The sequence below is a fragment of the Dendropsophus ebraccatus genome, chromosome 6 (genome assembly GCF_027789765.1).
Source record: "Dendropsophus ebraccatus isolate aDenEbr1 chromosome 6, aDenEbr1.pat, whole genome shotgun sequence".
Taxonomy (NCBI): domain Eukaryota; kingdom Metazoa; phylum Chordata; class Amphibia; order Anura; family Hylidae; genus Dendropsophus; species Dendropsophus ebraccatus.
In genome coordinates this window covers 110,361,678-110,377,904 of record NC_091459.1, presented here as the reverse complement: position 1 = coordinate 110,377,904, position 16,227 = coordinate 110,361,678, and the positions used below count along the sequence as shown (strand labels likewise).

At 45.5% G+C, this 16,227-nt stretch overlaps 1 protein-coding gene across 3 annotated transcripts in view; it reads left to right on the top strand.

The window, feature by feature from the left end:
- The first annotated feature begins 791 nt into the window (after positions 1 to 791).
- Positions 792 to 16,227, top strand: part of RYK (receptor like tyrosine kinase) — a 71,831-nt gene continuing 56,395 nt past the window's right edge. For 2 of the 3 annotated variants that reach the window (XM_069975657.1, XM_069975656.1), the window contains exon 1: positions 793 to 1,166. In XM_069975657.1, the coding sequence (XP_069831758.1) occupies positions 809 to 1,166 (358 nt within the window). In that variant the 5' untranslated portion in view covers positions 793 to 808. Of the gene's footprint in view, positions 1,167 to 16,227 lie in introns of all 3 variants that reach the window. The other variant, XM_069975655.1, reaches the window with a different exon arrangement.

Sequence of the window (16,227 nt, the reverse complement as noted above, 5' to 3'; positions counted from 1 at the left end):
TTACCCCAGGGCGAACAGCGTAAAAAAAAAAAAAAAAATTCTGGTTTTGCAGTGTACTTTATGCTAAAATTCAGCCCGTCATTGCAAAGTACTTTTAGGTGAAAAAATGCAACTGCTATGGCCCTGTAAGCGCAAGGAGGAAAAAGCGAAAATGCAAAAACTGAAATTGGCCCGGTCCTCTAAGCGCAGATTCTCCCATCTGGTTCTGAAGTTTTTCAGCACCCGCCCTATAAGACGACACCCGGTGTATAACACGACCCCTGACTCTTGAGGAGAGGTTAAAAAGTAGTCTAATACACAGGAAAATACAGTATATATTTTATGGGGCGGATGAGATGGAGGCAACAGACAAGACAAGGCAAGACGTGACGTGTGATACGGCTAGGAATGTCCGACACTGGTTGGACTACCATGGCCAAGACTTCCAAGAGGGACCCTGGCCCCTTAATTTGAATCTAAGTGAGTATCTATGGGACCCCACCACTTGGCCTGTTGCCAGCTGTAGGGTACACTGTAGTCAGCATTCAGCAATTGGCCATTGTAAAAAGAAAATGACTGTACATGGTGAAACCTACTGGAATAAGAACCAATGTGTATTGGGCCAACCCTTGTACACAGGGGAAAAAGAATCAGTTGTTTTTTGTGTTTTGTTTATGTTGTTAATAAAGATTATTTAAGGGGAAAAAAATTCAGAGAGAGTTAATAGGAGTCCATCCTGTAGGGGGCGCGTGGTAGCTGCAGCAGAGGACGGCGGCCCGGAAGAGGCAAAACAGTACGATGCGCGGAGCAGCCAGAAGCCAGAAAGCGCATGCGTCTAGTGGATTGTAGCCTCCGTGAGGGAGACCGAGCGCGCCAGGGTCGTGTTTGGTGTCGGCGGTGCGGCGTTATCGGCGGCGGCGGGGCAGGCAGCGAGTACGGGGATGGTCCGGGGCGCCCCTTCCCCTCGGCACGGCCTGTGAGAGACATGCTGCCCGGGGCCCCGGACCCCCCGGGGTGGTGGAGGAGGAGATGGGGGAGGCAGCCGGGCCCCGGGCTGTGGTGTCCGTCCCTGCTGGTACTGCTCGCTCTTCTCCTGGGAGCTGGTGAGGCGCAGTCGGGGCCTGGGAGCTCCGGGGAGCCGGGCCTCAACGTCTACATGAGCGAGGAGGAGGTGCGGCGGCTGATCGGTGAGTGGGGCCGGCGGCCATTGTGCTGCCATGGTGGGGGGGTGCGCTGTGCCGGGGAGCAGCCGGGGGGCGCTGTGCCGGGGAGCAGCCGGGGGGCGCTGTGCCGGGGAGCAGACGGGGGGCGCTGCCGCTGAGGAGCCACGGCTCTCCTGGCTGCCTGCTATCTGCATGATATACATAGTATACAGCAGGCTAACCAACCTGTGGCTGCTGCTGCACTACAACACCCAGCATTCCCTGACAGCAGCAGCCGCGAACTCGTGTATCCCATCTGTGTCCAATGTGTATCTAATATGTATCCCCTCTTTCTCATGTATCTAACATGTATCCCCTCTGTATTATGTATCTAACATGTATCCCATCTGTATTATGTATCCTGTCTGTCTCATGTATCCAATATGTATCCCCTCTGTGTCCAATGTGTATCTAATATGTATCCCCTCTTTCTCATGTATCTAACATGTATCCCATCTGTATTATGTATCCTGTCTGTCTCATGTATCCAATATGTATCCCCTCTGTGTCCAATGTGTATCTAATATGTATCCCCTCTTTCTCATGTATCTAACATGTATCCCATCTGTATTATGTATCCTGTCTGTCTCATGTATCCAATATGTATCCCCTCTGTGTCCAATGTGTATCTAATATGTATCCCCTCTTTCTCATGTATCTAACATGTATCCCATCTGTATTATGTATCCTGTCTGTCTCATGTATCCAATATGTATCCCCTCTGTGTCCAATGTGTATCTAATATGTATCCCCTCTGTCTCGTGTATCTAACATGTATCCCATCTGTATCATGTATCCTGTCTGTCTCATGTATCTAATGTGTATCCCCTCCGTCTCATGCATCTTATATGTATCCCATCTGTGTCCAATATGTATCCCACCGGTATAGTGTATCTAATATGTAGCCCCCCCCCCCCCCCCATCATCTGCGTCATGTATGTGTTATAACTGGTGTGTATTGTGTCTTGTTACATCTGTGGCCGGTTATTATTGATGCTTAGAAAAGTGATGTCATTCTACATTGTGATGGGGATACAAGCTGCCGTCTTAAAATATCTGGCTGCATTATAACCTCAGAGCTGTGATTCATGGGGAACAATGCTTTTCACATCATATATGTGAAGTTGTGTCCTATCCCTGACAATACTGCAGGCTGCTGCCCGGCAAGTGTCTCCTATGTTTGCTATAGAAAGACAGGCAGGTATCCAGTCACTGTATCACCAATGCTTTCTGTCTTGTGATCATCATGGATTACTGGTATTGTCCTGGATGAAGGTTATGGAGGGGGATCATCTATATGAAGGTTATAGAGGGTGATGGTCAGGGGTACTGCTATTGTCCGGGGTGACGTTGCTGGGTTGCACAGTACTAGCTGTGATGGTGGTTACACCTTGTGCTCTAGTCAGTGGAATAGAGTTTTATAGCTGTTCAAACCCATTATAGAGGTAGGTCCCCATTGTTAAAGGGGTTATCCAGCGCTACAGAAACATGGCCACTTTTCCCCCTCTCTTGTCTCCAGTTTGGGTGGGATTTTAAAACTCAGTTCCATTGAAGTAAATGGAGCTTAATTGCAAACCGCACCTGACCTGGAGACAACAGTAGGGGGAAAAGTGGCCATGTTTTTGTAGCGCTGGATAACCCCTTTAATCTCAGACCATATTGCAGAGGAAAGATGTACCTTGATGGATTGTGTGACCAGGTACAGTTGTAGCTGATGCGCTTTGCTGGAATATATCATGGTTATGCCCTACACTTCTATCACAATCTGCTTACTTTTAGAGAACAGAAATATTTAATATCAAGAGACCATAAGCCAGTATAGGTCTACTTGTCTTGATAAATTCCCTATAGGTTTGTACTAGGACAGCAGGCTGGTTGTAGCCTAATCTGTGTTATGGGAATTATGCTATACCCAGAGTGCTTGCACAGGGCACTGCCCGTCTACCATGCTGCCAGGTATCCTGTGTATTGTCTGCACGTTGTCTGGGCCATGCACTGCCGTCTTCTTGCACGATTTCTAAAAGTGAAATAAGTTCTTGTAACTTTTAACCTGTAGAAACAGCCGGGCTACATAAAGTGGCAATGGCTGACTACCATATAGTGCACTGCAATGCCTGTTCTGTGTGAGGTGCTACAGAAGCCATTGCATAGAGCTGTGGTCTCCAACCTGTGGCTTTAAAGCATTTGTAAAACTACCACTCCAGAGAATGTCTGGACATGCTGGGGGATGTAGTTCTGCAACTCTTGGAGGCCAACAGGTTGGAAATCACTGCCACATGGGGTCAAGCTGCAGGTGCCCCTTGTGGGAATCGACCCCAACAATAACAATGGGCATAGGCATAAAATAGCTGTCAGCCCACAGAAATCTCTTCTAATGTATCCCACCCGCAGTACACATGTGGCTTGGTGACCCCGGCCAGTAGCCATTGCCCAGAGAACGGAGAAATTGAGGAATTGGAATCCATTGTGATCTGTCAGGAGGCCAGTGTATACATTAGATGGATGGCACTGACCTGTATCTGATGCGGGCAGCTTCACAGTATTTGTACAGCTAGTGTTCTGTAGCTAGAATATGTGACATATCACTACTTGGTTGGTTTTGTCCCACTCTTCTGTATACGTCTACCTGGAGTTAACTGGGTTCAGTTGAGCAACGCTGGGGTTGGAGCATTGGCTGTGGTTTGCACTTTCTGCTGTGTGGGAGGTTTGTAAAGGGTTGGTAGAGTTCAGAGGAAGCTTGGGTTTAACATTGAAGTCTCAATTTTTAGGATGATATTTAAGTAAATGAAAGTTGAAGGGGTTGTTGTTTGGGTCCCACACCTTGCCCACAGGTTTTCTATGCACTTACTCTAGTTGGCGCTGAGCTGCAGTACTGGACACAATCCATGGCCATCTGTAGGACTATTTTTGCATGAAATCTTGTAATCCTGGGCAATACATACAGTGGTACCTTGGCTTAAGAGTAACTTAGTTTAAGAGCATTGTGTTGGTTTAAGAGCTCCCTGTACTGGGTTGGAGGCCGAGCGGGAAGGTGCATGGTCTGCATAGCGGGGTCTACAGCCCTGTTCTCTGACCCAGGAAGTCTCCCTCACCTTCCAAATCATAGCAGATCCACTTCAGGCTGGGGCTTACATCAGGGGACAGGACTGTGGAGGTAATCTCTTCATAGCTGTAACCCCTCTCTCCCTGGACAGAGTGCTGCATGTATGTGCCCACATCTGCCCTGCTCATTCCTTCATGCTTCCTGCAGTCTGTCCAGCCCTTATGTTTTCCATCCTCTCCATTACTGTACAGTAACTAATAATATTACACATTCAGCTGTTTCTCAATGTTTGTTTCATTTGTTTTACATGTTGTTCAGAATAATAAATCATTATTTTTGGGGTGTGGAACTGCATTTTTATGATTTCTTATGGGAAAATTTGCTTTGGTTTAAGAGTGAATTTGTATTACAGGCACCGTGCCGGAACGAATTATGGTCGTATTTCAAGGCACCACAGTATGTATGTATGTGTGTGTGTATATATATATATATATATATATATATATATATATATATATATATATATATATATACACACACACATACCATACACAGTGGTACCTTGGTTTAAGAGCGTTTTGCAAGAAGAGCTCAGTTTTTCAAAATTGTGACTTGGTTTAAGAGCATTGCTTTGGTTTAAGAGCTCCTGGTATTGGGTGGGAGCGTGAGTGGGGGAGGGGCATGGCCTGCATAGTGGGGTCTACAGCCCTGTACTCTGACCCAGGAAGTCTCTCACCTTCCAATTTATAGCAGATCCACTTCAGGCTGGGGCTTGCATCAGGGGACAGGACTGTGGGGGGTAATCTCTTTATAGCTGTAACCCCTCTCTCCCCGGACAGAGAGTGCTGCTATACTGTGTCCACATCTGCCCTGCTCATTCCTTCATACTCCCTGCAGTCTGTTAGTCCTTGTGTTTCCCATCCTCTCCATTCCTGCTATAATGTTCCTGCACTCACACTTAGCTATACACACTGCTGCTATAATGTGCTTGCACTCACACTCAGCTATACACACTGCTGCTATAATGTGCTTGCACTCACACTCAGCTATACACACTGCTGCTATAATGATTATAAAATGATTTTTGGGGTGTGGAACCAATTGTCTACATTCCAATGATTTCTTATGGGAAAATTTGCTTTGGTATAAGAGTGGATTTGGATCACAAGCACAGTCCCGGAACGAATTATGCTCGTAATTCAAGGCACCACTGTATATGTATGTGTATATATATATATATATATATATATATATATATATATATATATATATATATATATATATATATATATAATTAGTGCTATGTTATATGACACTGTAAAGAGAAAGAAGTATCTAATCTGCTGATATGTCCCTATAGCACACAGGGTGCTGAGGTCGAAGGTAAGTTTCTTACCTTGATCCTGTTTTTAGCAAGTTTTTACTTTATGATGTATGTAAATGAGGCAGTTTGGTGCACTGGGGGCGGGACTACCACCCTGAGTGCACCCATCCACCTGGCCCTTCTAATAAATATTGGGATGGCACTGTGCAGTGATGTCACTCACCACTGCAGAGCACTCTATTTATTAGAAGGGGTGGTATGTATCAGCCGGTATGTTGGCATATACTCAGAATGTAGTATAGCTAGAAAGTTGGAAGGAGTAGGATCTGGGGTCCGTCAAGAGGAAAATAACAAGTGGGTTTATTTCTTAGTTTTTTTATTTTTTTATTTTTTACTGATATAGAACCAGATACTGAAGGCCATATTCACTGGAATGGCAATGTTTTCTTTTCTAGACACGCTATGTGACCTGTGCAGAGGTCATTCTGAAAACATAGAAGGCAGATCTCAGTCTTCTGTTGTGAATGGTGTCTTATCTGTACACAGATGACTGTGATCTCTACCAAACAGGAAGTGTCAGCTTAATATTAGGCTTTGTGGTCAAATAGAAACTGCACAATTTCAAGATTATTTTAAAATATAGATAGAAAAATCAGCAAAAACTCTTTAAAATGGGTTTTTCAGGGTGTTTCAGTATCAGTAAATTGTATTTTACATGTATCATACATATCTCTTAATACAGCAATAGGCTGGATGATGTTTTCCAGGACTCCCTAGGGCTGCATCCAACTTCTCCAGCCACCAGTAATGATCCGTTGCACACTTAGGTTCAGACAGACTCGAGCATACTTAAAGTTCGCTCAACTCTACTGATGACTTATTACATTTAATTTTCATTCCAACTCAGCATGTGAATATATGGACCCCACCAAAAATAAATCTGCGTCCTGTGTACCTCTGGTTTGTAGCACCAGCCAGCGTCTGGACTGATGGATTCAGGAGCTTTTAGAGAGGTTGATGTCGGATAATTCAGCAGTGTTTACTCTGAAGCTCCCAAGAGCTAGAATGCATCTGCTGCAGCTGTATCCTCCTTATATACACTGGCATTTGATGACATAATTTAACCTGTCAATGTCTGGACAGGGTCAATTACGGCTTAGTGACCAGATACATATGTTAGCAAGATTTGTATGTTTTACTAGGAAACCTCATATGCAGATGAAAGCTGACTATTTAGTTTGGAAATATTAAATCCCAAAGCTCATCCTGTTATCCAGACAAAACAGTTTATACAAAGAGTACCCAATATGATGACAGGTATGTGGATACTCCAACACCAATATTAGTTGCCTGGCCGATAACCAGGGGAATTAAAGGACAACTCCGGTGGAAAGTGTAAAAAAATCAAAGGCAAATGGCCATTTCTATACTCTCCTTCACTCCTGGCTCGGTCTCTGTTCAAATTTCCCACCGATCACAGGTCTCCGGAGCTCCCATCTTCTTTCTAGCACTTCCTTCTTCTTAGGCCGGCAGCATCAGGTGACTGACAGCTTGCTCAGCCAATCGGAGCTGAGCAAGCTGTAAGTCATCTGCTGACATCTCACAGTGGGGCCGGCCTGCTGTGAAGACGTCATCAACACAAGATGGCGCTGGCCATAGTCGACAGGGAGGGGGGAGCTCTTGAAGGGGGCTGATAGGAAAGGGGATGCAGAACGGTAATCAATGCAGATTACAAAATTATGTAACTGGAAAAGGAAACCACCAGAGTTGTCCTTTAACCCAGTGATTTTCAACCTTTTTTGAGCTGCGGCACACTTTTTATACTTAAAAAATCCCGGGGCACACCACCAACCAAAATGGCACAAAATGACACTAAAACAGTACATATTATACATATAGTTAATAATATAGATTCTAAATGTATTTATACTCACTCAGTGTGAAACCTGGGCCTGTTTTCTTCTTCCCTGTGCTTCTCTCCCCCATCCCCAGGTTTCTCTCTCCCATTGTTTTCTCCTGTTTCTCTCCCCCATCCCCAGGTTTCTCTCTCCCATTGTTTTCTCCTGTTTCTCTCCCCCCCTTCCTCCTCACCTCCTCTGAGATGGTCGCCGCTGCTGTCCGCCTCACCTACTGGACGCCCGTAGGGCCCGGACGTGCTCCTCCAATCAGCGGACACAGGGAGCATGGTGCGCTGCGGCGCACCACGCTCCCGGTCTCCGCTGATTGGATAGGAGCAGCACGTCCGGGCACTACAGGCGGCCAGTAGGTGAGGCGGACAGCAGCAGCGGGGCGATCTGCAGGGGCACCATAGTTTGGGGAACTTTCCCCGCGGCACACCCGACCATGTGTCGCGGCACACTGGTTGAAAATCACTGCTTTAACCCTTAGGCAACCCTGGACGTACCCGTATGTCCAGGTCCGGCTCCATGTGTTCAGAGCGGGGCCGTGCTCTGAACCGCCGCGGTCCCGGGTGCCGCTCGTATTCCGATACCGCGGCTATTAGCGGGCACGGTCCGATCCCCGTGCCCGCTTATACAGTAATCTGATGAAACTGTCAAAGTTGACAGCTGCATCCGATTACTTGATGCAGCCCGGAGGAGCGATCCACACATCTTACCCCATCCGGGGTCAGCGCCTTAATGGCGCTGATCCCGGCTTGGCACTCGATTGCTTCCGGCTGCAGCAGCCGGAAGCAATCGATGTGCCTATCCATGCAGCATAGATCTGTATGAGAGATCAGTGCACTTATACTAGAAGTCCCCCAGGGGGGCTTCTAGTATAAGTGTAAAAGTACAAATAATAGTGTTGTTATTAATAAAAAGCCCCCTCCCCTAATAAAAGAATCACCCCCCTTTTCCCATGTTATAAATAAATAAACATATTTGTTATCGCTGCGTGCGTAATCACCCGAAATATTAATCACATTTCGCACGGTAAATGGCGTAAGCGCAAGACAATCCCAAAGTGCAATATTGTGCATTTTTGGTCGCATGAAATCCAGAAAAAATGTAATAAAAAGCGATCAAAAAGTTGTATATGCGCAATCAAGGTACCGATAGAAAGTGCTATAAGCCTGGGAATAGAGCGATTTTTAGGAACATATATTTGTTAACAATGGTTTGAATTTTTTACAGGCCATCAGATACAAGATAAGTTATACATGTTACATATTGTTGTAATCATAACGACTTGAGGAACATATATAACAAGTCAGTTTTACCCCAGGGCGAATGGCGTAAAAACGAAAAAATAAAAGAAATGCATTTTGTTTTGTTTTTTCAATTTCACCACACTTTGAATTTTTTTCTGGTTTCGCAGTGTACTTTATGAAAAAGTTCAGCCTGTCATTGCAAAATACAATTAGTTGCGCAAAAAATAAGGGCTCATGTGGGTTTCTAGGTGGAAAAATGCAAGTGCTATGGCCTTTTAAGCACAAGGAGGAAAAAATGAAACCGCGAAAAAAGAAAAAGGCCCGGTCCTCTAAGGGTTAAAGGAGTATTGAAGACAGGACAAGTGATCATATATCACTAGGCTACATTCTGATCTGTGAGGCCTGACCAGCATCTGATCCTAAGGACTGCCTAAACAGGACCTAGGAGTACCGGCACCGCTCCTGAAATCATACCATGTACGATGGAACAGGCCAGAATTATTTTCCTATATGAAGAAGAATGATCATCGCTCCAGATATGATGAGGGGGTGCAGAAGGAAGGATGTTGCAATCCCTCTTACATCTGGAAGAAGTCAGCGCCACTCACATAGTTCCAAATACTATTAAAATGTATTCTATGCTCCGAGCATTCAAGACATAGCATATAGCATTATGGTCATACTAATTAGGTGTTTTAGCCCTCTTTGACCTTGTTCAGTGATGAAGGCCAATAGAGAATCAGAACAGTGGCGGCCAGAAAGCAGCTGAATTTTTATTCATTTTTATTTTTTCAACTTTGAACTATATCAGAGAAGAGAAAAAAGGAAAAAAAAACTGTCTGGTTGTGTAACCAGAGGACAGTCTATTGAATTTCCATGGAATCCCTATTATGGCTGCACAGAAACCAGAGTCATAACAAGTCAGTGCGCTGTCCAGACCAAGCTTCACAGTTTGCACTGTACAGTCAAGGGTGAAGCAGGCTCCTGGCGTTCACGGTCTACGAGACTGCCAGGTGGTGAAGTGTTACTCCATCACTCCAGAGAACACATGTCCAGTGGCACTCTCCTCCGCTCCGGCTGATGCTCCGCCATGGAAACACAAACCAACCCCATAAAATCCACTGTGAGATGCAGCTTAGCATTTCCACCCACGGCAGACAATTATCAGTTCAGTAAATAACACATTAGCATTTTTTACTTGTAGAGATATTGGCCTATTTTAATTCTGTGAGACCGGTACCTAGCTGCAGGAGCGAGTTCCGCAACCCCTTTGTTCCTGGGGAGGCAAACCACTGGTCACATCATCCAGGTAGACACTGAAGACTGTTTTAACTGGTGTTATAGAAGCAACCAAACTCATTGTGCTCACATGGCCTCCAGAACTTCAATTCACTTCTACAGGATTTGTAGAAATGGCAGAACACAGCAGACAGGTGTCTGTTATGTCTCCAGCACCTGGATCTAATGTAGAAATACCCTTTGGGAGGGTTATCAGGCAAAGTTTGTTTAGATGGGAAATAAAAGAAAAGGACACACTTGCACTCAGTCTGTGCAGCCCAGGTCTCTGTTGCAGCCAGCTTCTCACTTTGGGGCTGTGATGTCACAGGCTCATTCAGCCATTCAAACAGCTGCAGCCTCATCAGCCAGCTCCTGGCAGTCAGGTCACTGATCAGATACTGATTTCCACTATCAACAATTATCATTGATATAAAAGTCCTGGAAACCCGGTTAGTGTAAATTTTGTTTTTTGGGTGAAGTCTTACTTTTGATTAAATTTTTATATGTAAAATTGTAGAAATTTATAGTGCACAGCAATTTTATACTTCAGCCTTGCAAAAAAACAAAACGGGAGTTGCTGGTTGTTGTAGTCTCCTGACAGCTGTAGACTTACAGGTTGCTGTGTTAGCACTGTTGGGGCGTCATCTGCTTTAAATACTTTTCACCGTGAGAGAAGCAGCTTGTTTGTGTTTCCCACTTTGGCTGATATTACATCAATGTGTGAACCTTGTATTGACTGGTAAGCTAGACAGTCGCCGTGATGGTTATTTGAAGCCCAACACTAGGCTCCCAGTGCAGAGCCCCTAATCCTGGGATTCATAGTACTTGGATGGATGGAGGCTTCTGGCTGCATTGCCGTTATCTCTGCTTCGTCATTTCTCAGCCACACATCCCCTATTACACAACTGGGGAACCTGCAGCCAAGGTTTTATAACAGCTCAAGGGCCAAAGGTGTGTGCAGTATACTGGGCACAGGGTCAGTCTGTATAGTGTGTGCAGTATACTGGGCACAGGGTCAGTCTGTATAGTGTGTGCAGTATACTGGGCACAGGGTCAGTCTGTATAGTGTGTGCAGTATACTGGGCACAGGGTCAGTCTGTATAGTGTGTGCAGTATACTGGGCACAGGGTCAGTCTGTATAGTGTGTGCAGTTTGCCAGGCACAGGGTCAGTCTGTATAGTGTGTGCAGTATACTGGGCACAGGGTCAGTATGTATAGTGTGTGCAGTATACCGGGCACAGGGTCAGTCTGTATAGTGTGTGCAGTTTGCCGGGCACAGGGTCAGTCTGTATAGTGTGTGCAGTATACCGGGCACAGGGTCAGTCTGTATACATTGTGTGCAGTATACCGGGCACAGGGTCAGTATGTATAGTGTGTGCAGTATACCGGCCACAGGGTCAGTCTGTATACATTGTGTGCAGTATATTGGGCACAAGGTCAGTCTCCTCATTTGTTGAGCATATTGTGGGACGTGTTAATGGCCCGGGCTTGTGTACTCTGCTGCATTGAAGTAGCTCATCTGCTCTGACATAATTGACTTGTAAGATTTATGACGCTTGCTTTGTAAACAATGCAGGAGAAGAATGGCCCTAAGATGCCTGCGGGTGCTGTGTAGAGGAAGGAGAGTTGTTTCTTTAGGTGAGGTTACATATGTAGTAGGTTTTCCAGGGAAGCTCGTCCTGAGCTGACTCACCATACAGTAACTGATGACATGTGGTTTGCCACGATTGTAAAACTACAACTCCAAGCATGCCTACAGGTAATCTGGGTTGCGGACAGCCATCCTATTCTGTTTACGTCAGCTGGATGTGGATTTCTCCTTCCTGGTGTCGCCCCAGGCAGTGATATTGAGCTCAGAAACATGAGACCTTTATTGGCCTCTTTCAGTGGGAAATATTTAATCACACTTCTCCTTCAATGTTAACATTTTAGCAGCTTTCAATGAGCACAAAAGATTTCCTTTCCACAATGGCATGTCTACAGAAAGGGGAAAGGTGATCGGCCCATTTGTCAAGTCCTGCTCGCTGCTATACAGTCCTGGCATTCTCTGCTGCTGTTCTACCGCCCTCATTCTCCTTTAGAGAAGCAGGATTGTGTTTAGACTGATTAAATCCTAGTCTGTATGACTTCTGTCCTGCTGCCAAGTTACTGTCCCGTGGACGCCGGCTCAGAGTGTCTGCTGGATCTATTACCCCTGCCTCACTCCCTGTAGTAACTAGTGGAAATGCTGGATTACGTCCTGACCCTGATCACTCCTATTTTGAGAGAAGGGAGCCGTCCTTTTAGGCGGTCATTAACCTATGTGACAGATGTCCATCCTTCAGCTATGGCTGACCAACACTACAGCATGTGCCTGAACTTTTCCTAGAAATAACACGCCGGGAATGTCGGGTCATTGTGAGACTGGCGTCTAACCCATAAATGTCAGTGACCACTTTGACCTCTTTGGCACTTGGTTGTCCACCCCTGCCTAGAGAAGTAAGTGGACAGTGCATCACGGAAGGGTGGGTTTACACTACGGAACCCGAGCAAAGAATTTCCAATGGATTCCGTAGCTTGTACCCATTCACGGCCGCGCGCCTTTCCGTTGTCTCCATAGACACCATTCTATGGGCGGCTTGATTCCACTATCCGCCGAAAGAATTTAATCCGCCCGTGCATAGAATGGTGTCTATGGCACGGGTGTAGAGGCACGGGGCCATGAACGGGTACAATCTACGGAATCTGTTAAATTCTACGCTCTGGTTCCGTAGCGTGAACTCGCCCGAAAGCCCCAGAGCCACACATTTGTAAGACCTCACATTTCTGATAACACACTGGCCCAGTTGTTAGCGTTGCTGGGTTCCTGGGTTCATTGACATGGGGGTTTGTATGATGATCCATAGATTTGGCTCATAGATGGCTTGCATGTTCTCCATTGCACGCCATTCCTTTATGTAGACAGTATGTACACTGTTTATACGCCTTGTATCCCAGCCAGGTTGTGCTGCAGTCTCCATAGGATATGGGATAATAGGAGAGCAGCTCCCTCACATGTTCTGTAGTAGACCCTTACTAATGTGATTACTTGAGCCCGGAGTGATCAGTCATTTGACTTCCTTTGTTGCCCACCCCCCACCCATGCTTCAGTAAAGGGATAATGCAGGATGTCTGTTTGGGCTTTTAGAAATTCTATTTTTTCCTTTATACCAAGTGTAATGTGGAACACTTTCCAGCTCGATGTCTGAGTTTTATTGTGAACTTGGCATCTGAGCTTCAAAGAGAATTGAAACCTCCCTGAGAAATCGGGTTAACCACAAGACCGCAGTAGACTGCATTTTTCCTGCAGCACATTGCTTAGTGTTGACTAATATGTGTTGTACACAGCATACAGAGCCGTTCAGTGCGCCCTCTGCATCCGTCCATTGCTTCACCTATTAACAATCACATGGCAACGGGAAGGCAGGATTTCATGCCGCCGGCCTCAAATGTAATCTGCTTTAGTCCTAATTCCAGATGTAGTAATCATCCATCGAGCCTTCTGATGTCTCCTGCTTACGTGAATGAGGTTGTCTATGAGGGGGAAGCATAGCCTAAAGTGTGCTAGGACTAGTCCGTCCTACGAGGCAGTGTGGATGGGAGACTGCTCTGGTGGCTCACAGTGTTCCAGGTTATTCAAGGATCATTGTTATGCTGAACTAGATCGGGGCCTTCCCCGGTGTCTTTAGAATGTCTTGGTATCATGTAATACAAAGATTTCACTGCAGCGCCTAAGCTATGAAGAAACATCCCACCGCACTATTCTTTCTTCCTTCAGCAAACCCTATGGTTGGCATTATGTCTCTAAGGAGGAAATCTTCTCCTGGCATCTGCCAAACCCAGATTAGTCTGTCTGATCGCCAGCATGTGAGGCCTGGTTTATCATGCCAGAGACTGCCTTGTCTTTGAGTCGGAGACTATTCCAGCTACAATGCGTATGCACAGTGATCCAGTGTGCGCCATCTTTGTCACATAGGGGCACATTTGTGGTTTTCCATATGGGACAACTTTTCCTTACACATTGGTGGTTAAGAAATACACTATTCGTACTTCAAAACAATGGCCTCTACTCTACGCCATATCACAGGTGACGTGTATAGCAGTACAGCTGACGCACCATGGCAGCACTATGCATCCTATGTTTAACCCAATGGATAATTTCAGTGATACTTTATTGGTCTCTTTCATTAAAATTACAATTTTTTTTTATATACTATCACTCTTTGGGGTTTGTAGTTTTGTGGTGAATAGGGTGCACATAAACCTAGCTGTAATGTTCCTCTTCAGCCTTGTACAGACAGATGGTTGAGACTTATGGAGACCATATTTATACAGTTTTGTCAGAGGAGCATAACTCCATCTCTGGTGTGTCATGAACAGTCATCCATACAAGTGTATATATAGAGGGAATCAGTGCATGTCTACACCAGTGATATTTTTCTATCAAGGACTGGAACGCTTGTTGGCAGTGACATGATCAGGGTAATAAACCCTCCGCTACTCTCCTCCTCCTGAACATAAGACATGCAAGACTAACATAAGACATGCAAGACTAACATAAGACATTCACAAGATATGAAGGGATTTCATTTCCAGGAAATTTTATTCTGCCTGCTTTATTGCTATGGCTAGGGATGAGCGAATTTACAGTAAGAACAAAGCAAAGCGCTATGTTAGGATCGGCCGGCACCTTGTCAGGCTGCTGGCTTTGGAGTCCAAGCCGCTCTACTCCGGGTGCTGGGGAAATGTTTCATCCAGTGCAATCTGGGTAAAATTTCCCAGGACTGGATCCAGCTTTTGCCGCCACTCGAAGTGGAGCAGCTTGGACTTCAAAGCCAGCAGCCTGACAAGCTGCCGGCTGATCCTTACATAGCCCTTTGCTTTGTTCTTACTGTAAATTCGCTCATGTCCTTCCCCTGTCGTCCTCTTTACATACACACACTATTACCTCTGATGCAGCCATGCTCATACAGAGGCAGCCATGTCTGTGCTGATGTGCTTCATTGCTTTCTCTATGTTGTTAGGAGCACATCATGCACTGTAATGGCTGCCCACCTCTTCTCTTTGCAGTATGTAGAAGGGGCTTGCATAGTAGCCTACTTATTAGACAGCTCAAATGTGTAGTAGCGGAGAGAGGTCTGTTCTCGGCTCATCACTGCCAGGACCAGACCGGGTGCATGCACTGAAGCCATGTTTTCACTGTATCTAAAGCAAGCATATGTCCTCCTATATTGGGTTGTGCAGTACATTTCCCAACTTAACTCCACCCCCCCAAAAAAATAATAAAAATCTATTTTCAGTCCATATTACTATTGGTTGATAGCTTGACTAATAATTACCGTAGCTTGTGACTATTAATCCGCAACCGCATTACACTACTCTACAAGCACAGTTTAGAGGAAATTTGTTCTGCAGCTTTAATATCCTGTATCTGCTGTCTGTATTATTGGGACCCTCATAGGGAAGTATTGCCCAGTATTAGCAGCCAGGTTGGGCAGAGAGTCTGAGATTCGGTGGCTGCTCCAGTCTCCTTATTGAGCAGCTGTGTAGACAGAGCTGGCGGCACTCTGTGCGATGGAGCTGGAGGATTGTATTGGAGAACAGCTGCTGATCTTGGCAACAACAAGACCAAGAACCCCCTCTATAATAATATACATGGTAGTATTAGAAATTGTGAACAGCCCTCTTATGTCTATCTTAGTGCCAAGTGCTGGTTACCTTAAGGAAGGACTACTGGCAACTGTATCGGAAAAGCCAGAAAGCGAGGAGTGGGACCAAGCCAGGTGGAGTAAACGGGGGCTAATGTGTTTATTTTATTACAGACCATTAGATTTGGAGGATAAAAGATTCAAAAAGAGGTGGGAAAATCACTTTAAATGGCTCCCATTGTATTTTAGCTGACTACGAATGTCTTGTGCCATATAGTGTGTGTGTGTGTGTGTGTAATAGCATCAGGCTGACAACATGGTTATTGTAAAGGGGAGAATGGAGATGACAGTGAATGTAATATTGTAATCTGAGATCTGCCTAGAAAGTGGCAGCTGTACAGAGTCAGACTGGGTTATGCTCTGTTGGCCGGGTTGTACGATAAGGACCCTGCGTCTATCATTAGGACACTATTAATGTGATCCATACTAGGGACCCTGTTACCTGAGATGAGCGCACACTTACTTTCTCCAGACTCCTATTGAGTGAATCATTTAATAGCGATTTCATAGCTTCCTGCTCCGCA